This window comes from Phodopus roborovskii, unplaced genomic scaffold (genome assembly GCF_943737965.1).
Source record: "Phodopus roborovskii unplaced genomic scaffold, PHOROB, whole genome shotgun sequence".
Taxonomy (NCBI): domain Eukaryota; kingdom Metazoa; phylum Chordata; class Mammalia; order Rodentia; family Cricetidae; genus Phodopus; species Phodopus roborovskii.
The window spans coordinates 36040194-36066275 of record NW_026126433.1 but is presented as its reverse complement, the minus strand read 5'-3'; the positions used below and the strand labels follow the sequence as shown (position 1 = coordinate 36066275).

General features: G+C 42.9%; 1 protein-coding gene across 1 annotated transcript; it reads right to left on the bottom strand.

Moving 5' to 3' along the window:
- Nucleotides 1–435: 435 nt before the first annotated feature.
- Nucleotides 436–25560, bottom strand: Dpt (dermatopontin). The gene is made up of 4 exons (XM_051186155.1): nt 25217–25560; nt 15511–15636; nt 4415–4522; nt 436–588 (listed from the first exon to the last, which is right to left on the bottom strand). Exons 1-4 carry the CDS (start codon nt 25519–25521, stop codon nt 522–524), a joined length of 606 nt encoding a protein of 201 aa, XP_051042112.1. The 5' UTR covers nt 25522–25560; the 3' UTR covers nt 436–521.
- Between the last annotated feature and the right edge of the window lie 522 nt (nt 25561–26082).

Here is a 26082-nt window from a genome sequence, read left to right as displayed (position 1 = left end):
CACATGGATCTCCACTTGGATGTCTAAGATGTGTGGCTCCCATGGAAGGAGAGAGAGGGCACATTCCCTTAAGATGGAGAGTGCCTCCCCACCCCAGGTGAGGTCTCTGGGTGTCACTTAAACACTTAACTGTAGAGAATCTTTATCTCAACCCTTCCTTTCTCTCTGACCACATGTACTATGCTGAATTTGAAGCTCAGGTTATAGGGAGAATAGCAGCAAAGCTTTGGTAGGTGCTCTGGGCAACAGGCTGCAAGGATGCAAGCGCTGTATATGTGGTATACAAGGAAGCCATCATCAGCAACTGGAGATGGTTGTTATTGAAAGTGTTGAAAGTGAGAAACACTACTTAATTGTGGCTTTGTTTATGTGTGTAATCGTGAGAAAGGCCCAGGCAGCTGATGCTGTACCTCCCATCTTAGGGAACTGTAGATGTTCTAAGTAATATTAGTCTATATGGTATGAAACCCTCAGGACGCCTGGCCCCTTGCCCTTCACCCAAACTTCTGTAGGTGGCAAATCTAAACATTTGCAAACTCGCAGTCATAATCCGTCATCCGGCACATTATGAACTTCCATTGGCGATCCCTGTGGGAGGAGAGCCAGAAGATGAATGTCAGTGAAAACAGAAAGAGCCTCTGTGGGGAAAAGCAGTGAAGGGCTTTGGCAGGATTTCAGAGCTGCAGGGATTCCTCACTTTGTTCTCAGAAGACTGCAATAGTCTCCAAGAACCAGTGGGTCTGTAAGATTAGACATCTCCTTGCTGGCTCTAGGCCATATGGAGGCTTTTATTCATGGCTGGAGGTTAGTTCTCCATGGCTAAACCTCCGAGGAGCCTCCAGGATTTACAAGTTCATGGCTCAGAGTAAAAGCATTTATTAGCAACATCTCCATTTCATTGCGAAGAATCTTCCTTCTAAAAGGCCATCCATATTCCTGCCAACACTTCCTCTCTACCCAGCCAGTACTCTCCATGCACTGGGATCCAGAAGATGTACTGTGTCCCCTTTGAAACCACATGTAAGCTGAGTGGGGACAACTCAAGACACCTTCAAGCAAGAAAGGAAAAGCCTGCTCTTCTCACCTTCTGGAAATGGAATGGCCTATTTAAGGGATGGGATGGATTTGAAAGGACACAGAGCTGCTCAGTTTTGAAAAACACAGTGTGGATACATGTGTTCTTTTTTCAAGCAATTAATAGAAATTCAGGGAATATCTACACTGCATAGCATTCCTGTGGTCTGATACTATTTAACAATGACAGCAACCATTGCCATTGTGAAGCCCCTAGTGCTTCCAATGTGTCCAGCCTTGCACTAGATACGATACGACTAAGTGTTCTCTCAGTAATCTCCACAGTGACTCATTGTTTTGTGAAGAAATAGGTTCAGTGGAATAAGACTTGCTTTAAAGGATTACAAGTGATACGTGATGATATTGGATTTCAAGTGTGCTGGCCTCAAACTTTGGTCTTTCTCTTCTGCTACTCTGTGTCCCTTTGCCAGGTGCCTGTAATGCTACCAGAGGACACATATGCCATGCTTTTTGAATAATTCCAATAAAGCATGGAACTATTTTATCCATATTCAACCAAGCAATCTCTACCAAAGCCTTTTCTCCTTCTCCTCCATGCTTCTTTCTAATTCAGTGTATCCTAAACACTGACTGACAGTATCTGTATCCAGCTTCTTCAAGGGAAGTGTGTGGGGATGGCCATACTATTCTGGGTGGGGGATGTGGACAGTAAGCAAATAGCCCAAGGCCAGCTTCCTAATTCTGAGTCTGTTTTTCCAGTTTGTCTATGCAGAGCCATTGGGGATAACGTTTTCTAGCACACGTCTTTGAGGGCTTGGGGGAAATGAGCTGTGTGTTGATATTTGTTCTTGTAAAATCATCCACAGAGGACATGGCTTGCTTTTGATGATTAACAAGCTGGTGCTGTGTATGTTTTCTAAGTGAATTTAATATGCACAGTTAAGAAGTGCACATCTACGCATGGAGAAGATAAGAAAGATCTTGTGGCCAGGCATTAATGTTGTTCATTTAAGAGGCAGTTTATGGATGCTGAGAAAAATTTAGACTTGGTCCTAAAAGTATCAAGGGGTCCAACCAGGTTCTGTTTTCCCTCCCAGGGAGTACCTTTCAGCTAGGGGCTGAATGGCTCCCATGATATATTTCGCAATGACTGTAAAGTGTTTCGCTTCTCCCATTGAAGATGTGACACTTAGTGGGTAGACCTAGACTCACAAGACAGGTACCTGCAACAAAGAATTATCTCAGCGCAGGATGAGAAACTATTCCAGGAGGAACTTCTATGAGTGAGTTGTGCATGGAAGGGAAGCCCTTGCTCTAAAGCTGTTTGTTTAGTGGGGTTGGGGTGAGCACACTGTCTTCAATAGAAATGAAGAAACAAAACTGTGGATCTTCAAGTCACTGACTAATGGTGACTGCAGCAAAATGCTCATTTTATTTTATCTGGGAGGAGGAATTCATTTTAAAACAGACCAGAGACACTGTAGTTCAGTCTTCAGTGATTCTATACATTTTTCACAACTAATCATTTCCAAGCCAGTAAGAACTGGCCATTTCAACTGCCAAAAGATATTTATTTCATACCAATTTTGGGGTGATATTTATTTTTTATTGTTTTTAACCAGAAAACTCAAAACAAATTTCCTCTTTAACCTGGGGAATCTTTAGGAACAAGGACACTGGTACTATTTTGTTGCTTAATGATATTGAATTTTCATATTCTTTGAGTTCTTGGATCTTTCTCTTTCTTTTAATTATCATTGTTGTGTGGTACACCACTCAATTGTTTCTCCTCAGTGGGGTGAGTTTATCCTAAGTACTATTCCCCCTTTAAACTGTAGCCTTAGAAAACAGGTAACTAAGCTAAAACCCTATCTCAAATAAAAACCAGTTACATATGAAAACTGAGTCTGTGCTTGTGGAGCCCAGAGCATACAATGTGCTTTTCCAGAGATACTCTATATCTTTGAAAATTGTAATCCATATTAAATAAGTTAACAGCAGTTAAGTGAGATGCAACTTCAGTTGAAAGCATATACACAAGAGATAAATTGCACTTAAATTGCTCATAGTCTGTTACCTAATGAGATTTTGTTAGTTTTATTTGGTTTGCAAAGGCCGAGTGTGTAATCTTCCCAGAATTCACTTTTATGTGACATTGTTACCACTTAATTAAAAGCAGTCACATCGACTCTTGGCATCTGAATTTCTCCATAATTTTTCATGTTAATAGAGAACTAACCACAAGGTCCACATGAAGCTTGTGTCTACAGGAATTTTGGACCTTGTTTTCTTATTGTTTTGATGTATTTGGGAGAGGACCACAAAGGAATAATAGGAGAAGCGGGGGTGATGGTGGAGGAGGGGAGAAGTGGATAGGGTGTGGGTAGAGTGGGATGGGGGTGGGGTGGTGGTCCAGGTTAGTGCTGTTTTTTTCCTGAAGTTATGCAAATCTTCTCATTCAAGAAGGACTTTGACTTCATCTGGAATGACTGACTCCCTTTTCATTTCTGGATGTGATTAGTTAGATCACATGGTCTGCACGTTATTGTCTATCACAACTTCTGTGTGCTAGAAACTAATGTCCAATGTAGTCATAGTACTAAGTAATAGTAAGGGTAGTACTAAGTAATAGTAAGGGCCATGGGGACTGATTATGTCAAAAAGATGCTGCCCTTGTGAATAACATTAGCACCTTTGTGAGTAGGCTGCGTGCAGCTGTCTTGTCCATCAACTGTGTGGGGACATGGTGAAAGGTTCCATCTTTGAAGCAAGGAGTGTTCCTCACCACATCTCTGCTACTTCCTTGATCCTGAATTCCACAGCTGTCTCTGGGGCTGTGAGCAATAGATTTCTGATTTCTATCAATTGTCCAGTTTTAGATGTTGTATTCTAGTAGACTGAACATACTGAAAGAATGGATTTTGTGTGTTCTTTCTGTCCAATCCCCTCTTGTTCTTTTCTCGCTCCCTTCCTACGATTCTAAGTGGGGAACACACAGAGACACAGGACTAGAAAGGGTCCAATTTGATAGTGAATACTCTTTTCACCATTCAACCTGTTCTTGTCATGTCAAGTGCTTTCTGAAGTTGAGTGCAGGAATTGCTCAGAACATCAAGGGATAACAATGTCAAGTTCAGGACTCTGCTGTGGAGTAGGCTGGTATCTGCCCTCCTTGGCAAGGTCACACTGCCTTATGAGGCAGGTCTCTGAGGACTCTTCACTTCTCACTACCTAACCAAACCCATAGTTAATCCTTGACTAAGTAGGAAACTAGACTGTGGAAGTCAATGGGTAAAAATACCTACAGTCAGGATCCCAGCAAGGAGTGAATCTGCACAGCTTTAACCTGGAGCTCACTGGAAAGGGGTGACCTCCTCACCTTTCCACTGCAGAGAAAGTGGTCGTGGCTCCTCGGATGTAGTAGTCATAGTTATAGGAAATCATGTCCATTTCTTCCCCATAGTGGCCTGGATATTCAGTTGTCAGCCTGTGTGGAGAGAACAAAGGGTTGGAGTCAACAGAAGGCTCATGTGAAGGAGAGCAGGAAGAGCTTGGGCAATCTGAACTGGAGTTAGATGGTTTCCACCAAGCCCAAAAGAAAGACATCTTTCATTTTTCCCCTTCCTTTCCCTAGCCATTGAACTGTACACTAATCACATTCAGTTACAGCAGCTATAATGGAAACATATGCAGAGACTCCCAGTCTTTGAAGACATAGTGAATTATTTCCATTCTACTCAAGTCAGACTGTCCTGAATTGGACATAAAATCAACCAACTGATTATGACTGGCTTGTCCATAAGGGAATTTTCTAGATTGGGTTAATTGGTAGGAAGAGCCAACCTAAATGTAGATGGTTCCATCCCACAGGCTGGAGTCTTGAACTAAATAAAATAGTGAAAGCTAGATAACATCAGTATTTGTCATTCTTCGCTTCCTGACTGGATACAATCTGGAGCTGCCTCCACCTCCAGATGCTAAGACTTCTCTGCCATGATGGACTGTACTCTGGCACTGTGAGCAAATAAATAAATAAATAAATAAATAAATAAATCTTTTCCTTCCTTAAGCTGCTTTTGTCACATCATTTTGTCATAGCAATGAGAAACATAACTGATATACTGGTTTAAAAAAGAACACAACTAAACAGAAAGTATCAGGGCACATGGTGCTTTGCCTGCACTAGAGTTTGCATGTGCAAACTTTATTCAAATATATGTATGTACTTATTGTGTGCATATATTATGTGATAGTTTAACACACATTTCTTATTGTGACTAATAATAGTGATCATGTTTAAAATATCTGGCTAAAATGTGAGCTTTGCAAAGGTACAACTCTATACATCACCATTATTTTACTAGCAACTCAAATAGTTCTTGCTACTTGGCAAATATTTTCTGAATAAATAAATGGCTTTGGGAGAGTAATTTAATTGATTTCCTGATGTATTAAAAATGAAAGCTGTCTTATACATTTTCACTGCACCTAGTGAAAGTATGTGTGATATAATTATATAAGACAGGTGTGGAATCATTAAATAATATTCTCCTCCTCCACCAGCATCTGCACCTCTATTCCTTTTTCTTATTCTTCCTTTTTTATTCTCAAAGATCTAGTCAATCCTGGGACAAATTTAGACTTCCCTGGTTCTTATAAAGATTTGGCACTGGGATTCCTCAGGGCCATAGGTCCTTTTAGGATAAAAAGTGTCTTTACCAAGATGGGTCTTATGTTGCCTAGGCAGACTGAACTCATTATGTAGCTAGGATAACTTTTAAGTCTGGATATGTCCACTTTTACCTCTCAGGGGCTGAGATTACACATATGTATCACCATTCCTGGATTCCAGCTAGATCCCCAGGGCTGCTCAGGAAACAGCTAATTTGTGAATGTTTGTAATCTAATTTGATTTGGGTTTGCCAGGCCAGTGTGTATTGAAGATAGGAAGATCTTTGTGCAGTCTAAAGACCTTTCTCTTAAGCCTGCAAGGATTTCACAAAGGGCTGATGGAAAGTTCTACAAGGAGTGCATAGGTGCAGCAGGACCAAGATCAGCCCAAGGTAAGTGAGACTCAGAAATCTAAAATCTCTCTTTGGGCTTTTCTTAGTTATGCCTTTGTCTGCATGGCTCACTCTCTTCTATGCATTGTCTTTTTTGAAGATATCACTAGACCATCTTAGATACCAAGCCTGTGCCAGCATAACTGTGTGCATTTCTACTTGATGTGTTCATGAAGGGGAAATTTTACATCTCTTTTATGCTTGTAAAGAGATCCTGAAACAACACTTCTTTTGTCTAATGATAGCCACAAAAATATCTAGCTAAGTGCTTCCTAAAAGGACCTAATCAGGCCTCATTTGGATTCTACTGGCTTGTGGTCTAAGGATTCAGTGACAGCATTAGAACATGTCGCCCAGAGACAGAGGGGGCTGTCAAGAACATGCATAATATAAGCAGGATTTTGAGAGTGTTTTCTTTATTTCATAAAACATATTAGAATTTTAAATGGTAGCATTTGGACACAATGCACAATGCTTAGTTACCAAGCATTTTTCTTTCCGCTATAGCAATATTGCACTAGGCTACACCCCGTTGCCCAAACTGGTTGACGACAGTTTCTATTGACCTCTGTCCTCAGATCACTTGGATGGTTAAAATATTTGGGATAAAGTGGGAAATAAACACTTGCATTTAAGATAAACACTGGTAATTCTTAGGCTCCAAAGGGACAAACATTTTTTAATGCTTTTTCTGATGACGATTCATTATTCACTTTGTAGTGAACAGATGGGTTCTTCTGTTCACCTGGGCAGGTTTTACTCAGACGCCTCTCTATGGTGGCAGTCAGCTGTCTGGTGAATTTCTAGAATTTTCCAGAGAAGACAAAGTGTGTGCCCCTGGTATATTTTCATCTTGGTTCCAGTTAAGTTTAGTTTTGATTTTTTAATTGTGTTTTGTTTTGCTTTCATAGTAAAACCAGGAGGTCATTCTACTTTCTTCCAGAACCTTGGATTAGGGGAACTGTGAAGGAGACTGGAAACTTAAAGTATGGCAGTAGAAAAGGACCCAATCACTGGTAGAATGAGCATGTGTGTATGCTCATTTTCCCTACCACTTTTAGGTAGTATCTACTGGGGTACAGTTTCTCACTTCTTGTCCCAAAGCTTGGAGAACTTGGTATCTTAAGCCTTGTACAACTTCTTGTGTAAGATAGAGAAGAACAAGATGGAAGGAAATTAAATGATGTCTTAATTATGAGCAGCCAAAAATTAGTTTGAACTGAAGGAAGATTGACATGGGACTTTCTCATCAATGATACTTGAACGACTGGAATTATTAACAGGTGCAACTGGACTCAATGAACATTTGCTGACTGCATCGTAGGATGACTGGCATAGAGATCTCTTTGAAGCATCACTGGTACATGGCACCATGCACATCTTTTATGAGCTAGTGTTCACGGGGATAGTAGAGACACTCAACAAGTATAGATGTGGTATGTCAGGATTGACTTACATTTTACATTTAGATCAAAGAAGAGCTGGGAATGTTCTTAAATATCCCAGTCTATTCATGATCAAGCTGCTTGTATAACACCTTTCTAGGCACTCAGTAAAGAATGAGGATACTCCAGGTTAGATGACTTTGTTAGTACCTTACCACGGTTAATACATGCTATGTTAGAACTTGTTTGAACTATTTTTTGCAAAGACAGAATGATAAAACCCAAATTGACTTATGTGAAAAAATAAAAATAAAAAGACACTCTCAAAGAAGCCATGTCCTCTACAGACGTGTAAGTGCCCTTCTTTGTGTAGACAGACTGGATTCTGGGGACTTGGGCTGTGACAAGGAACGTCAAGTGTTCATGTCTATCATCTGTGGCATTTGAGGTTTATGTTTCAAACACTTCAGCTATGCATCAACACACAGGAGAAGCATAGTTCCCAGGATGTCTGTGACTTAAATTAGAGGAGGAAAGTCCCTGAACTTTTTCAAATTGCTGTTTTGGAAGTGAGCCTTCAACTCTTACTTCAAGGCCAGGGCTAGTCGGCAGTCACATTTGTTTTGATTACTGTTGACTGTCATCAGCCATATCATCTCCTGGCTACCCTGGCCTACACATCAGCAAGGACAGCTTCACCTTCAACTTCTCCCTCCCACTAAACAAGCCCCTCCCCCTCACCATTAGTTGTCTGTTGTATCTCTGCCTAGTGCTTGATCTGTGTTATTTTCTTCCTGGGTTGAAGTATGTAGCTGTGTATTAGGCAAATAACATGAGATGTGGAGGTAGCTAGACCACTTTGGCTCAAGCTCACTCCTTCGAAGAAAGTTAAAACTTCTGTACCTCAGTTTCTCCATGAGCATAGAGAAGATATCAATAAATAAAGGAATAGAATCATTCACTGTTAGGAACCTATCCCAAATCTGTGAATTGTAGTTATTTTATATCCATTCACCTTCAGTAACTCACTGGTTAAATGAATGAAGAAATGAGTGCTGTGTATAGAAGTAGACTTATCTGTATTTGAGAGGTTTGCTTTGTTCTAAGTAGATAGTGGCTTGGGTGAACTGATACTTAGATAATCAGCCACATCTCTGAAATTTCTTTTTGAAGTCCAAACACAAGGGAGGCATCTCTGTTACACACCAGCAAACAGACATCAACATTATAAATAGGGGTCAGTAACTGTGAAAGACACTGCAGCTGATGAAAGGGACAATTGATTTTTCTCAGGCTCAGAGGAGCTGTGGTCTGCCAGACTGAGTGTGTACAGTGCATGGAGCTGGTTGTTAGTGAAGTAAAGGAACATCCAAGCTCATCTAAAAGGTAACATCCAGGTTAGTTTTCTTGAGATATGGGGTACCTCCATCTCTGCAATTATAGCTCCTAGCCTGCTCAGGGCAACCAGTATAGCATTTTCCACTTTCATGGAGCCTCTGGGAAAGGTGTCACAGGACACTATCAAACCAGGGTGGGGTGACAGACTCCCAGTTGGAAGGTCTAAGAGCTCACTCCTGACTTGAACACAGCATCACAGAAATGGCCTTGCCAACAAACCTCGTCTTGTGTTACTAACTGAACAACAGTCCGCGAGTTAAGTGTTCTCTTTGACTGGATCATTCACAGTGGAAGTGAGGAGACACATGTTTTCCTTAACTGAATCTGGCTGTTGTGAATTAGAAATGTCCAGGAATTCATCAAAGCTATTCTCTGACTTATGACCTGGACATAAAGACGTGAGGGATAGTGGTGGAGAACTCTGTCTGATAGTCATGGCAAGCCAGGCTGAAACAGGTGACCTTGTGCAGATACATCATCCAACAAACCTACTGAGCAGCCATAGAACCACAGAAGGATTATTTAGAGAAAAGAATAGTTGCTCAATTCAAAACCCTCCATTCCCAGGATGCACAGTCCCCACCCAGCTGGCAGACTGACTGGGACATGACCTGCAGCAGCTGGAGCTGCTTGAGGCCAGGGCATGAGTGCAGAAGGTCTCTGAAGGCCTGTAGCTCCTTTGATGACATGTGTTTGTTGTTTGCAGATCACTGAACTATGAATTTGCATTCTTCTATCTAAACAAATATGTGTTACATTTATATATTCAACTAGTCCAGTGGGAACGGATTAGTAACGGTGTGTCTGCATCTAACAGGAATTTAGTTTCTTGCCAGGTTTGAGCAATGGTGTAATATCTAAGGAAACAGTGCTAAGGCTGAAGTCAGAACAGTATCTTGGTTCCCACCAAACAAATAAATCCCACACTCATCTGGGAATTAGTGATGATTTGGTTTTCTGGTTTTTGTTTTGTTTTGTTTTCTAGTTCAGAATGATGATATTTCTGAGTCTCTAAATGTTTGGAAGCATGGAGATGCCAGACATTCAGACATTCACTTGACAAGCTTCACATGTGTACTGCAGAGAACTTTTCAAAGTAGAAGAGGAGCTGGCTGTAGTGGAACAGCATGCCTGCAATACCAGAACTCGTGGGACATTGAGGCAGAAAACGTTTGCTGAATGTTTGAGGAAGTCTTGACCTACAAAGTAAGTTCCCCCGCAGCCAGGGAGACAGAGCTTGTGCCAAACAAGCACACAGGGACTGGATAGATTTCTCAGTGATTGAGATCACCCACTGTTCTTTTTCTTTTTTAATTTTTTCTTATTTTACCTATCAATCCCAGTTCCCTCTACCTCCCTCCCTCTCACTTTTTCTCCCTCCCTCCCCTGTCCCTGGTCCCCCCTCCCATCCCATCCCCACCCCCACCCTACAGGGAGGGTGATGCCTTCTAGGAGGGATCATCAAAATCTGTCAAGTCATTTGGAGAAGGGACTAGGCCCTCCCTCCTGCCTCTAGGTTAAGGGAGTATCCCTCTGGGGAATGTGCTCTCAAAATCCTTTTGTTCACCAGGGATACATCCTGGTTCCACTGTCAGAGGTTCCTTAGACTGCCCAGGCCTTCTAACTGAGACCCATATTCAGGGTGTCTGAGTCAGTCTAATGCTGGTTTCCCAGCTATCAGGCTGGGGATTCATGAGCTACCCCTTGTTCAGGTCAGAAAAGAGATACCATAATGGAGGGAGCCACTATAGGTTTGAAGAGAAAACTGACTCTAGAGAAATGTCCAGAGACCTACAAGACTGACCCCAACTAACAATCTGAGCAACAGTGAAAAGGCAACCTTAAATGCCCTTCCCTGATAATGAGATTGATGACTAATGTATCCACCATCATAGAGCCCTCATCTAGTAGCTGATGGAAACAGAAGCAAACACCCACAACTAAACACTGAGCTGAACTCTTGGAATCCAGGTGCAGAGAGGGAGGAATGATAAGAAAAGGCCAGGCTACAGGCACCCACTGTTCTTCAAGAGGACCAAAGTTCAATTCCAAGAGCCTACTACTAGGATGACTTACAATCTGCTATAATTCCACATCTAAGGATGTGCCTACTTACATGTATGTGTGTATGGGGATACACACACACACACACACACACACACACACACACACACACACACACACTTAAAATGAAATATTTAAAACAACCACGAAGACAAAGTAGGATGAAAGGACCATCCCTCTGTGTGTCTAGTTCTAACACTTAATTCAAGTCAGAGTGATGTAAGAGAAGGTTGCAATGTGGGCCTCACCAGCACTTCACTGTGGGTGGTAGAACATAGTTGTCAGTTCACTGTGTGTGGCTGTTAAAAGGATCAAGCAGAATAATGAATGCAAAGAAAGGGATTTTTATAAATCAACTATTAAAAGTCATTGTGTCAATGTCAGTTTCACTGTGATTACTGTTCTTAAGGGCTTGCAGTGTGCAGTTAGTCTTTTGACAGCTTTTATATTAAGGGCCAAGCAGTATGCTGAGATCCTGAAGAAGTGAGAATTTATGACCTTGGTGCTTCATTCAATTTAGAAGGGTAAAATATAACACCATGAGTCAGGCAATTTAAAGAGCCCACTGAAGTGTCTAGACACCCTTGGAGCAGTGAGTCATACCCTGTGTTCTATAGTGTTTAGTGCACGCTCATTCTGCCACTTCTCCGAGGTCTCCTTGGAAAAAGTACCACTTCCCTAGGCCACTGCATGAATTCTCTGTTCTGACACTGTGCTGTCTGAGGCAGATCCAATCACGTTGAAGCTGTCACTTGTGGAGTCTGCTTCATAACTGACTTGTGATGCTCTTCCCCCTACCCTGTGGTTCTGACCAATGGTGATATATCTGGACCTGAGGGAGAATGAGGAGATGGGGGTTAGGAATGCAGGCTGCAAGATCACTGAAGACCAAGGCTTGGGGTAAATGTTATGGAACCTGAATGTTTCTGTCAATTCAAGAACAGATAATCATCTCATTTTGACAGTTGTTGATTAACCAAGGCTCTCTGTTCCTATACTACCTTTGCATAGTCATTAAATTCTTAGGGTTCTGAGTGATGTGCTTATCTAAGGAGAGTTGGAGGAGTCATTTCTAAAGAGAGAAAGGGCATGTAATATTTGTGGGGAAACAAGCCAGATGACAGCTGTAGCCTGGGGTATCATTAGATCAATAGTAGAATTTGGTACCCAAAGATTTATCTTTATCAGGCTTTGGCACCCAAGTAAACAGGATAGGCTTCAAGCATCAATGCCAAAGTGCTGACACACAATACAGAAATCCTGAGGAGACAGGGATTAGAGGAGATTTCTATGCTTTCTCCTTTGTTCCAGCCTTCTTTCCATCCATTCTCAACCTCTGTTGTCAGCCAAATTTTCTAAAGGCAGTGAGCCCCAGGCATTTATCTGCCTGATGGCTGAAAGCCTTGGGCCCTAAGCCCAAGCCCCGTTGTTCTGTTTGTCCAGGACCCCAGGCAGCAGCCATGACTGTCTGGCTGCAGACACTGCAGGCTCTCTTATTTGTCCTGGCAGAGACCCTAGGCTCTCACTGTGAGGGAAAATGTGGCTGTCCCAGATCACTCTTCATCTTCCTGGGTAAGAATGACTCAATGCATCCCTTTCCTCTGCATACCCAACTCCTTTCACAAGTTCTGTTTCCTGCAGGGCACACTGGACCTTCCTGGGTGTCTCTACATAGGGTCTGCCCTTGAAAGGCCCCTTAGATGGTCTCTCCTGCAGCTGGGAAAGTGGAGGGTACTCTGCTTCAAAACAGGCCATTTTTGTGTCAATATAGTCAGTGGCAATGACAAGTTCCTGTCATTTCATTTAACCCTCTCACTATAAGACTAGAAAGGCTAAAGCCTTCATTAATTGAACAAAGGTTAATGCCTGCTGTATGTTTGATGTCATTCAAAAGCATTGGGACCAGGGAAAAGAAATCAGTAGTAAAGAAGTTACTGCAGGAACATGAGGATCTGCATTTGCTCTCCAGCACCCACGGCAAAATCTGAGCATAGTGGCCCACACTAGGGATCCCAACTCTGGGGATTCCAAGTTAGGAGGATACTGGAGGCCCATTGGTCAGCCAGTCTAGACTAAACACACCAAGATCCATGTCCCAAGGAGAGACTCTCTCTGAAAACAAGGTGATATCTCCTTAGGAGCTGCATCTCAAGGAGCTATTTTGCATCTACACATGTGCATCTGAATACATGTTTATCCATAAACAGTAAAACACACGCAGAAAAATACATAAAAATTCTTTCAAAGGGCTTTGCATGCATTATTACAAAGATCTCCAAGGGCACAGAGCTTATAAGGCAGAAGTGAGAGGGTAGGGATGGAGAATAAAGAAAAATCTAGTTGAAAACAACAATCTATTTTCTGAAAAACATTACCTTCTTCTGCATGTCCTCCAGAATCACTTAACTGCACACCACTTGACAGATATTAAGAAACCACTTATGACCGGGAATTCGGCACCACCCTGGAATACTTGCCTAGAATGCTGGATCCCCAGCACTGCAAGAAAACAAGAAACTTGTGCCTCTCTCTCTCTCTCTCTCTCTCTCTCTCTCTCTCTCTCTCACACACACACACACACACACACACACACACACGAGGGGGAGTGACTAAGATTCAAGCACTGTGCTAGATAGACATTGGATGCAAAGATTAATGATTTTTCTTGTGCCAGATACTCAAAGTCTAGGCAGAGAGAGGCAACCATATTTAAACAGAATGTAACTGTGCTTTCCCAGAGACATCTGTAAAATGGTCGGGGCTACCTACTTCTGAGTCTCCAGCTGCCTGAGAATGCCTAACCTCTGGCATTCTCCATGCAGCCACTCCTCTGGGACACTCACTGACACCATGTATGATGTATTCCTTTGGAGACTGCGAACATAAGGATCTTGTTAATGTGGTAAATACGTCACTAGGTTGATGAGTGTTTTTGCTTGCTCATTTAGACACATTATTCACTTTCAACTGGCTTTGAATGCCTTGCTGCAAAGGATGCTCTCTGAATGTCAGAGGAGCCGTTTTCATGATAGATAAGAAGAGAGGATTGGTTCATTCCTATTCTCCTTCTCTGCTTTAGAACCTGAATCCTCTTTTCAAACTGGTATCTGAATTACCTACCCTTTGACAAAAGCCTCTGGAATGATCATAGTGTGAGGATTCACCACAACCTCAAAGACTTTCAGTGCTTTGAATTTCAAACAGTATTTCAGGGGTTCTGAGAAACATGACCACGGATGGATGCCTTTGGGGAGTTTGAAGACTCCTGGTGTGCTTAATACACTTTTGCATAAACAGGGAAGTATGTTTTCCTTCCAGATAGAAAGATAACAAATTCTAGTTTTCATCAGTTTTTTTTTTCTTATGGAAACACAATAAATAAATATTGCCATCATTTTTCAGTGGTGCATTGAGGTTTTCAGAGATGTGAAAGTGATTTTCCAAGGACAGGGTAGTTACAGGGGGAGTAGAGGAAAGAGACTGCAGTGAAAAGTAGCAAGGAGGCTGAAACTAAAGAGTCCCCTTGCCTTTACCAGCATTCCTTGGGGCCAATATAGCATGCAGATCATTAGTCTTCAATTCAGGATCTGCCTCGGCTGACTCAGAAGCCCTTGGCATGCCCGCTCACCTGCTGTGGTGGGGTAAAAAGTGTTTTACTGAAGCAGTGTGGTGGATCTAGAGGTTTCTGTTCTATCATACAGCTTCAGACATCGGCCTGCTAAGCTGTGAATTTACTGCCATTACTGCAAGACAAGTGCTCAGCTTTGGGAGTTGTGGGTCTCTAGAGACATCATGCACCTCTGGGGCATCTGTGGAGTAGCACTGTGATTGCAGAGAACAAACAGAAACTCAAGGCTGTCCTCCCCGGCATCCGACTGTAGAAAGACAGACCACTTGAGTGAGGCAAGCCTCAAATGTGGAAGGTTTAAATGCCTGGATTGTTTGCGGACCAGAGCATTTGTGCTGCGTTGTGTTGTTAACACCGGTTGTGAGTTCTCAGGGTAAACAAATGTATGTGTACTCTCATAGACAGTTGGAAGCAAAGTCAGGAGGACCTGGCTTCAGCCCAGGGAGAGACAAGGAAATAAGACATCATGGGCTGTGGCTGCCAGGTGACTCAGCAAACAACAGCATCATTTTGTTGTTGATGCTATTGCTGTTTTGCTTTCTGTGTCTGTATCAGACTGTGGCCCATTAGGGACTTGGTTACTTCTAGAGGTGCTGAAGGGATATGAGGTGAAGTCAGCACAGCAGAAGAAAAGGCATGGATGTGAGTCTGTAGCCTTCAGCTGCTGGGTGATGCTAGTCAGTCACTGACTTCTTGCATTGTTCTGTTTCTTTCTTATGGCAGAAGAGAGGTATGAGAACACTGGGTTAGATAACCTGTAGGACCTTTTCCCTTATGATAATCTTCTTCAGCTGTTCATTCTCTTGTATATTCTAGCTACTGCTTATCAAGTTGGTTTATGATAGTGGGCTTATTTGAAGGACCAGATAGATAGTCATAGGCTCCCACAGCCCCCAGGAGCTATGTGTGAGGAATGAGGTTTAGTTCCCAGACTCACCAGCAGGAATATGGACATCTCTTGCTGTATCGACAGCAGTAAAATTGCCATTCCCGATCCAGCACTGACTCAAAGTAGCGGCTCTGGAATCCGGCCACTAGTCCATTGTTGGAGCAAGTCTGGTACCTGAAGAGAACAGAGCATTGGCTACTGATGGATGCAGACCCTTTCCTCAGACCCTCCCGACACAGTTACACACTCCCTCACTGACCCATGTCCCTACAAGTTATTCTATTTGATGTAAAGGATAGATATTGTAAAGTAGAACATCTCACATGACTCAGCAACTTTCAGTGGAAGGTGGTTTGGGAGACCCTGTTCCTGATGACTCTCCATAAATGTATAGTCAGATGAAAGGATAGTTATAAATTTTACAATTGAGAATGCTACAAGTCATTTTAGTTGCATTTAAACAAGAATTATGATGAATTGTTGAACTTCAAATAAACATTCCACTGTCTCCCTACACAGCACACAAGTATAGACAGATGCAGTGACTGTCCAGGGGAACCTAATGGGGAGTCTAGGATCATAGCTAGCATTCTCTCTGCATATCCAGGAATCTCTCTACCACCTTCTAAGTGGGTCTCTTAACTTCACCCCCAGAGCCTACAGATGGGCCAGGGGCATGGAAAAAATCCCCACAGAAACCCCACAGGCCAACTGAGTTCAAACTGCCTCAAAGGGCCCCTTTCCTGATTCCTCTAGCATGGTTATTCCTCCACTCTGGTCCTTAGTTGGAGGGAAGTTTCACTTTCATCTGCCTGTGCTGGTAGTCTTGGAGCCATCCCTCTCATTTTTAAGGCATCCCCCTAAGTGAAGTGCAGTGCACCTCTTCCTCCCCTTGTTCTGTCTCCATTACCTCTTCCCACCCTTTCCCCTAACCACACACCAGAAGGTTTGGCACTTTCTTCTGGGATGGGGACTATGCTTTATTACTGGCTGCAGAGCTTCCTCACCTTATGCAGAACATGATCTTTGCTAAGTTTCCCCATGCTGATTTCTGTTGTTATAATTGATTGTCAGAGGAAGAGTAGGGCTGTGTTTAGTTCATGGTTCTGAGGGTGGGAAAGTCCAAGAGCATGGCGTTGGCATCTGGTGAGGACTTGTTTATAGCATCATAACATGGTGAAGGGCATCCCAGATCAAGACAGAGCAATGTGCCAGTTTGTGTCTCTGATTCCCTACTTACAGAATAACTATTCCATCATGGGGATACTTATCTTTTTCCTATCACGTTTCAAAAGATATACTTTCAAATGCCAGCCACACATGAGTTTAGGGATTAAGCTTACAATATATAAGCTTTAGAGAATATATTCAAACCATAGTACAAGCCCCTCCAAATCAGGTCTTCAGCTACTTAAGTATCCTTCAATTTCCTAGGCACCTAGACCACACATCTATCCCCTCATGTGTGAAATAGGAAGCAATGGCCAATGGTATGTAGTCTGAAGGCTGGCAGATTAACCATATTTACCAAATAAAACTAAGTTTCTAGAAAATATGAAAAGGGGATAATGAGTTCCTTGTGCTGACTACTGAGAGAGACCTTGTTGAACTGTAACACTGGGCATCTAAGTGTCATTTTCTTTTTCATTGCTGGAAATTAACTCATACACCTGTCCTTTTCATTCATTTATTGTTTATGTGTGCTTTTTGTGCACATGTATATTTAAATATATGCTTTTACCCATTCATCCATTCAACAACTTATTCTTTATTACTATTCTGTTTCAACTACTGTACACTGTGATGAGAAAGGAATTGATAGGTGGGCAGCATGTTTGTTTAACCCCGTTTCCCAAGAGTGGCAAGAAGTTTAGAGTTGACAACTCAGCTCTATGAGATCAATATTGAAATCCAATATGTAAATTGAGACCAACAGCTTTTGATTATCAAGCCTTTCTTACCTTGAGAGTATTGTCACTTTGGCCTTCTACATTTGACATGAACTACTACTGTCAGAGTGTGATGGAAAAGTAGCATTGTGTGTATTCCAGTTGGGTCTAAACCATCTCAATTCTACATCAACATGGGCATGGGGAAACCAGTACAAGCTTTAAAAGTCATGAGCAAACCCTAAGGTCTTCAAAGGGAGAGAAGACAGAGCACATTGACGCTCTATGTGATTTCCTGTCATTATTAAGCAACCACCTTCTTCTAAAGCATCTGGGGTGTGGTTTTATCTACCGTTGTGTTTTGTGTACTCAGATCCCTACAAGGAAAAGAGCTCACACAGCAGTAGGTTCCCTTAAGTAAAACGAATATAGGGAGATAAGTTGACTTATAGAGGCCCAGTTCTGAAGGCAATCCAAGTTTCACAAATTCCCCTTTGGCTCTCTTCTGACAGCCAGCCCCGTGGCCCTGTGGCCATTTTCACATACCACCTCAGATCATGCTTTCTTGTGAAGAGTAGTTGCACCCTACATGCTCCAGTTCCCACAACATTTGGAGAAAGGTAAACAAATTGAGGTGATCCTCCTCCCCAACTTCATCTGGATTGTCTTCATAGTTTGGTAGTGGGAACCTGTTGGGAGTTTGGTGTGGAATTTGTTCCTTCCAGAACTGGACCTTGGTCGGGGTTTGTATTCACAATGTGAAGATGGGCATGACCGAGCATCTGTGGTCATAGGCTATGCTTCTGGACTGCTTCTCCACTGTTAGCTGAGTCATATAGATCAGCTGTCAAGCCATCTAATGACCTAGATTTTTTTTTCTGTAAAATGAGCATAATAGCATATACTTGTAGTCATTTGAAAACCAGATAAGACAGGGCATAGAAAAGTCTGAGGATGCTGGTGTTTGGATGCTTTATAAATCTCTTATGTTGTTATGTTTTGATGTCATCTACACAGCGAGTAGGAGTCTACTTTGTGAAAGCTGCTCCCTTGTTGAGTGTCCATAAAGTATCATGTTGTGCCCCTAGGATGAAGCTCACTGAGATTGGATGCCTTGGCCACTCTGTACTCTATCATCTCTTATCATCCAAGTAGACAATATAATCCTTATGGGAAAATGTCATGTAATCTTTATTTTGTATTCCTCATAATGCCTGAGGCTTGTCCAGTAAATGTCTGATAGTAAAATGAATGAGCAAATCATTGACCGGTTGTCTCCTGATATCAGAGGCAGACTTAACCCTAAAGGGTTGTCATTAGAGTATTTGAAAGGCTCTGGAACTCCCTCTGAGTAGTTCCTATGGAAAATGGAGCAATGGTTCATTTTCCTGTTTCTATCTTCTGCTTCAGGAGCAGCCTTGTTGAGGGATGAAGGTGCAAAATGGTGTCATTTTACACAATTCTTGCATGCACCATTTACACTCTCAGTCACCTTTTCAATAGTTTCTTACAAAACAAAGCCCATGTGACTATTAGGCATAGCTGCAGACTTGCAGGTTCAGGTACAAGGCAGGTGAGAAGAGGTAGTGGCAACTGACAAGGCTGAGGGAGGGAGATGGAAGGTTCTGTATTGTTCAGCACATTCCAACTCTACCAAGAAAAAGAAACAATTAGTGGTACAATGACAAGACAAGACTCTGGTGCACTTCGCAGCACAGGCTTGTTGCTTTTGAATGATCTGCAAAATAGATCATCAGCTCCAAGGCTCTAAGTGTGGCATTGACCCCCGAGTCCTCAGCAGATGTCAAGGAAAAGTTCCCCTGGCACATGAGGGTCTGATGCCCTGCTACAGAGACTCTCCTCCATTCCTTTTCATTATCTCTTTGAGAATCAAATTCAGCTTCAAAAACAAGAGCAGTATCAGTTCTGATCTGCCTAAGACTGGGAATTTTCAGGAAGGGAAGCCGTGAGCCTATGGCTCTTTCTATGACACAGATGTGCTCGGAGGAAAATAGCTCTGCTGGAAATGATTTATCTCAAGGCCATTACCTTAGTAGCAAAGACAAAAAAAAAAATTCCCTTGTATCTGCAATGGTAAAACAGAAATAACAGGACATGGAGGACCTCATCCAGAGGAATCTGCAGCTGGGAAGTCTCTTCCCCACCTGGACCTGAGCATGCTCTGTGGAAGCTCATTTATAGCATTATAGTGAGGACTCCATGAAGTGGTGTCTGAATGAGCATGGCCAAGCTAGTCACTCAGTAGAAAAGGATGTATAACTTGGGCTTTTTTTTTTTTTATATACCAAAACTTCCATGCCTACTGCCTTCAAGGAAATACATAAACACACATGGATTTTAAGGACCATTAGCCTGTCTCCAGTCCTATGGTTGAGATGCTCTAAGAGCAGTTTTGCTCATACTCTATACCAGTGGCCAACTTTCTGCCTTGTAGGGACCATGTGACTCAGCCTTCTCCAACTTTTCCAAATTTCTTTCCATTCCTCAAAGTGGATAATTATAACATAGAACCAAGCTTTAGATTTTAATTCTGTTTTTCCTGGAATAATTCTTTGGTTACCATTAGCCATTTAAAACACAGTGCACAGAACTTTAGCGCGTCCATTAAATCTTTCAGAAAGTATTCATTAACGTCTGCTCTGTACTCAGTCTGGTCTCCTTCTTAGAGTACTGGTATTGACAGGCAGATGCTCTGATGGTGGAGACTGTAAATAAGAAGCAGGGTGGGACCAATGGCAGAAGAGCGGAGAAATGGGAAACTGGGCAGGGGTGGCAATGTCATGATGTGGTAAAGTAATGACAAGGTAATGGGTAGGGATAAAACTCAGGGGGGTGGAGAGATGGCTCAGTGGTTAAGAGCACTGGCTGCTCTTTCAGAGAACCAGACTATTTCATGAGATGTCCTTATATTCTGAAAGTTTCTATGCAAGGACAGCAAACAGAATTAGTGGTGGGGAATTATCAGTTATTAGAATACTTTTTAACCTGTTGGTCTAATGCCCCCTCAATATCTATTAAGATGCTTAAAGTTGTATGTGTAATAGAGTCTAACTGAATTATACCCTCAAAAAGGCCACATGTCCTGCCACTCCAGGTTTGTGACTTACCAACTATGGGTGATTCGTCTCAAGAAATCTATTTCCACTGAGTGTTCCCAACCCTGGAGACCAAATAAGATTGGACTGTGACTAACTTGAGAGCACAGATTTGTGGTATTAATCTTCATATTCTCACAGACTAGCAAAGTTTATAATAACAACCACTGAATGGGCAAATGAATGCACAAATGGTAGCGACTATAAGCACCAACACCACATCAATTAGAGCATGGGTCATCCAACTTTTACTTAATGTGATGATTATGGTGACTTTTCAGTTGCTTGACTCTGAGCTTTCCTTTCTAACCTATGGAGCAACATTCTCCTTAAACCTCCTTCCAGTTTTGGGGTTCGTGGATACTGCTATATTGTTTGCAAGTAGCCAACCTGGGTTCTTTCTTTTCAACTTTTCACACTGAAATAAGTTTAGATTTAAAGATGGCATGAGATTCACATCTGTCCTTCACCCAGCTTCCCCAGTATTATCTCTCATAACTTGATTATGTTTCTAAACACTAAGAAATGAAATTAGCAATCATAAACTTAGAAATGTCCTTTTATTGACCTAAGATTCAAGCCACAATATTATTTAACATTTAGTTCTTATGTCTTTGAAACAAAGAGTTTACTATGAACTCTTTTAGTTTACTGCAACAAAATTATGGAAGAATATAAATTTAATATTGAGTTCATTTTGTGGTAACAATGTGTGTCAACCATGCTGTGTACTTATTTTAGAGATTCTTTGGGAAACTTCAAAGACTACCTTGCATGTTGGTCAATACAGTGAGCCAAAATGAAATGCTGGACACTGTCTTATAAATTTGGAAATACCAGAAATCAAAGACATAAACAAAATGGTTTTCCTTTAGGGGGAAATTTTTTTCGTTGAGGGTAGTGAAGATACTGTCTGGGATTCGGGCTGCCTCGAGCACCAACTAGACTGATTAGGAATTTTGGTATGTGTTTACTGGGGCCCTACTCTGTGCTAGCATTATTGTAGGCACTGGGAACACAGAAGTGAATAAGACAAAGTTCCTAAGTTCACAAAGCTTGTATTTAATGAGGGAAACAATTAATAAGGAAATATGGATCTAGCAGCAAGTATATTCAGAAAACAGAGCATACTGAGGTTATACAGGACGAAGGCCATTAGTTTAAAGGAAGTGAGTGCTGTGCATTTGAAATAGTAAAGACCATGAGCTGGGACGATCGCTCTGCCCTGCACAGCACAAGGTGGAAAGCAAAGTTCCTGGCTAATGTCTAGATTTAGACTTAGCCTGATGCTGACATAGCTCTGTGGAATAGCCGCCCTTTCTTCTCCTTTCAGTTGTGTGCATTGCCATTGATTATAATTCAAAAATTCAGCTCTAATGAGATAGATTCTTTAAAGACATCTTTACAGGAGCCGGTGTTGGTGGTGCATGCCTTTAGTCCCAGTACTAGGGAGGCACAGACAGGCACATCCCTGTGAGTTCGAGGCCAGACTGGTCTGTAGAGTGAGTTCCATGACAGGCTCCAAAGCTACACAGAGACACCTTGTCTCAAAGTCTTTACAGACTCTCTGAAGCATTGGGAGTAGACATGGTACAATATGTAGAACATTGTTCCTCCATATACTGACTTCACATAAACCTGATTTATCCAAAATAAGTTTCGTCAAATTCCATATCCACTAAATCATCATTGACTGCCCTTAGATAGGATGTTGAAGTGCTAGATGTTTGTTTTAGATGCAGATTTATTTTAGAGTTCCCGTCTTCTTCTCCTAGAAGCATCATGCCTTTTATTTTTCCTCTCTTCTCTCATCCTCCTGTCTTGTCCCCCACAGAAGGAACTGAATACCTAAGAGACAGTATAGCTGGGAGGTGTGAGGAATCCTGGATCAGAAAACCTTCCGCCATAAGCCTATAATTCATCTTGCTCCACACAAGACTTGTGCAACCCACAGTATATGCTTACCAAAGTCCCTGAGAACAGACCTGACACCTCCCCTTGCCCCCAAGGCAAACATAGTCATGGGGAAAGAGACAAAGCCTCCTGGAAATTTCAGGGGTGGAAAACAGGCCCCCTGCTTTGGAATGCCTATTCAAAGCAGTGGCTTTCAGCATAGACGCTCAGCTGAGAACAACACTAGTAAAGATGGCTTTAGGTAGTTTTCTTCAGAAGAGCCTGTGTTTTGTCAAGTTTGTGTTTGTCCCTCCTGCCTCTTAAAATAAACGTGAAAGCTAATTTACCCACTCAAGACAGTCAAATTGCAGAAAACTCACCAACAGCTCCTCCCCAGAACAGAACAGAACAGAACAGCCTGCAGCCAGCAGGGGGTGGGGGCAGGGCCACATGTAATTGCTCCCCAGCCTGTGAACAATTTCTTTCCTTCCAAATTTTACACTGAAACTGGAGTCTGAACACAAAATCATAATCATCTAGGAGAAAGCCTGGGGAGTCATTGGTACCCATTCTGGGGCAGCTGTATCCTGGGCTGATGGGCAGGCCCTGTAATTGGTCCAGATGGGGAGAAAGAGACAGGGGAGTGTGGAAGGAGGAGAGCAAAAACCTTCCGATTCCAAACATCAAAGTGCTGAGGAAGAGGAGGGGAGACACCTTGCCTGTCAATGTCAAGCAAACAAAAATCAGCTTTTCTTTTACTTTTGTTTCCTTTTAAAATAGTTTGGGAGTTCATGGCAAAACAGCTGCCAATGGCTGAGTTTCAGAGTTTCAAAGACACCATTTGGCTTCTCCTTAGCTGGATAAACACAGGAATCAAGGGACTGCAAGCAAGAGCTATGCACACTCTGAAGCTTGGAACATGTTGAGATTACAAAGTCTGGGGGTTCACCCTCCAAAGGAGGCAGCAGGGAGAGACCCCTGACACTGGGGCTAAATCACACTGCATTTTGTCATTAGCACCAGAACAAAAAACCCAGCTCTGACTCAGCCCAGGGCTCTCCCATTAGGAGTTGAGCAATATTCATGGAGTGCTGTTCTTCTGTGTCTCTAACAAGGGGGTTAAAAAGAGGACCATGTAATGACGGTCCCCTGGGGTGGGTGGATTGGGCAGATAGTTGCAACTAGGTCATTTCCACCCTTGAAGCCAGAGCTGGGCTGCTAAGAGACAGTATGGTTTGTCCTCAAGACAAGCTTGGTCTCTGAGTCATCTATGTGTCTGGAGGGGTTTCGGTTCATTGAATCTGTTTGGTGGAGACAGAGAGATGCATGGGGATGGCCTAGGGAACTGCTCAGGCTGCCTTTGCAGTTCCTCAGTCTGCACCTGCTGGTGCTGTCTCTTCAGGCCAGCAGGCCCTCTCCTGAGGAGTGGTAAACCAACTGACACCTTCCCCACCAGGACTGGGCTTCTGCTGGGGTCTTGGAGATTCTACCTTCTCTCAGGATGACAAACTAGCTTGAGTGTGGTTCTGGGCCCCAGGCTCTGCTGATAAGAGTCTGCCTGAGGTGGAGACAGCAGGCTTTGGGGGGCCCACTGCTGTTGGTCAGCTTATGTTCTTTAAAGTTAAGACTTCCTTGATCCAAAGCTTACCTTTCTAGCTGAGAAAAAAAACCACCTTATCTATCTCTAAGCCAGAGTTTAGCTACCTACAGCATAACTTATAGGCTGGTTTTAAGCATTAAATGAGGTAACTGTATTAATTGCTTGGTATGACGTGAGCTCAAGGAAGCTCTCAATAGACGAGGCTGTTCTTACTGATGCCCTCTTCTGTCCAGCTGCCTCACTAGCCTGTGCCATTTTCTCCAGGATGGCTGGTAGTGTCACCAACTATGGTTGCATGTTGAGCCCTTTTAGCCCTCCATACCACCAGTGCCTTGCAGGAGCTCCTAGTGAGCAGACAGCATAGATGGCAGCCTTCCAGCTGGTTTACCTCCTCCCTCAGTCTGACTCTTCTAGGGTCAATCATCTCCACCCTCTCCCAAAGCCCTGAGTTAGGGCTGGATTCAGACAGCTGGGAATGACTGGTTTAGCCATCACTGGCTATTGAGACCAGCTTCTGATCAAATACCAGGCTAGAAAAGTCACACAGAGACGCACAAGCTGGAACCAATTCTACTCCACTGATTAGGGGAAAGGGCAGAGGGCAGAACACCCCTGAAAACCTATATCCTGGTAAACTATATCCTGGCAATAGAAGCTACTTTAAATTGCAAGAGAGGGGAAGTGAAAGGGAGGAGAGGGAGAAAGATACACAGAGAAATCTTAGAACTAAGAATCGACAACTCTTGTTTCCTCAGAACAGCGGAGAGCTATTTGACTTCATTCTCCTTGCTTCTGTTTCTCAGTCCTTTCTACCCAATCACTTGCTCTGGATCCACATTTCTCAGACTACTGGTGCAGAGTCCAATTGTTTGTTTTCTTCAGACTCTTCTGGAGCCATATTTTTTGGAAAACATTGCAATGTAACAGTGATGTTCACTTAACTGTTAGTTCCTTAAGGATTTTTTTTTTCAATTTGATAAACATTCTGTGCCACACATCCAGCCCACAGGCCAAACTAAGCCTAGGGATGGCTTTGAAGGAGAATGACCACAAGCAAGTCTATCTTTCATGGACATATTCTGTCCTGGTTTTTCATCTTACAATGTCATCTAGCAGCCCTGCCCACGAGAGCTTGCAACAATGAGTTTAGGATATGCCCAGGCTAAGAGCAATGCTAGCACTTGAGGACCAAACTTCCCCCTGGAGTACAAGCACAGACAGATGTTTGCATCCCAAGTTTCCTGGGTGCCCCTTACCATTCCATGCCAGCCCTGTTGATCTCCTCCCACCAGCACTCCGTGGGCTCCCCGAGGCTTTGGGGCGTGGGCATGCAGGCATAGTTCCATTGTCTGTCAGAGCCTTCCTTCTTGCTAAAGATGCTCCTCACGGCTACCACCACTTGCCCGTGGGGACATTGGTAGCTGAAGCCTTGCCGGTTCAGATTCACCCAGCCATCATCACTGTAGTCGTGGTACTGCTGGTACGGGTATCCGTAGTCCCCGTACTGGCCCCAGGCTGTGGTTACCAGTGGCAGAAGCACCCACAGAAGAGTGAGGTCCATACTGCCTGGCTTTTGGCAAAAAAATGTCACCCTAAGTTTTCTGGGCTGACTTTTATACAGCTGCCGCTAACATGTGGTTCCCAGATGTGGGAGAAGTGAATCCAACTGCAGTGTGTCATTGCTCAAGCAAAAGTTTTTCCACGCTAAGAAATTGGCCTTGCTTGCGTCCAGCTTGTTTTAAGGTGGAATTCTAGCAATATACAAGGAACATGTAAATCAAGGAAACCTCCCTGGGGAATCACTTCACAGAGAGAACCCAGGCCAGCTGCTCCACTCTTCTGATCAGAAACACCTTAGAAAGACCTCTCTGCCAGGTGTATCCCTCATCTTCCTGCATCCCACCCCTCCTACCCACTCTCCTTCTCACTAGCAAACCCTGTATCAGATCTCCAGCTTTGCCTTCTAGACTCACTCATATACCGAGGTAACGATTTCAAAATATAAACATCGTTGAGTTAAAGGGACACAGCCATTTAGATCCTGCAAACCTGGGTGCCTGGTTTCCCTCTTTGAATTTGGGGTAGAAGCAGTAGCATCAATTCTCAGGTCTGCAGTTAGATG

Excerpts from the sequence above, each read along its gene's own strand:
- Dpt (XM_051186155.1), bottom strand. The coding sequence starts at position 25,521 with ATGGACCTCACTCTTCTGTGGGTGCTTCTGCCACTGGTAACCACAGCC. Across the intron at positions 15,637-25,216 it reads AACAGGGCTGGCATGGAATG|GTACCAGACTTGCTCCAACA; the intron begins GTAAGGGGCACC and ends TGTTCTCTTCAG. Across the intron at positions 589-4,414 it reads ACTTTCTCTGCAGTGGAAAG|GGATCGCCAATGGAAGTTCA; the intron begins GTGAGGAGGTCA and ends CTCCTCCCACAG.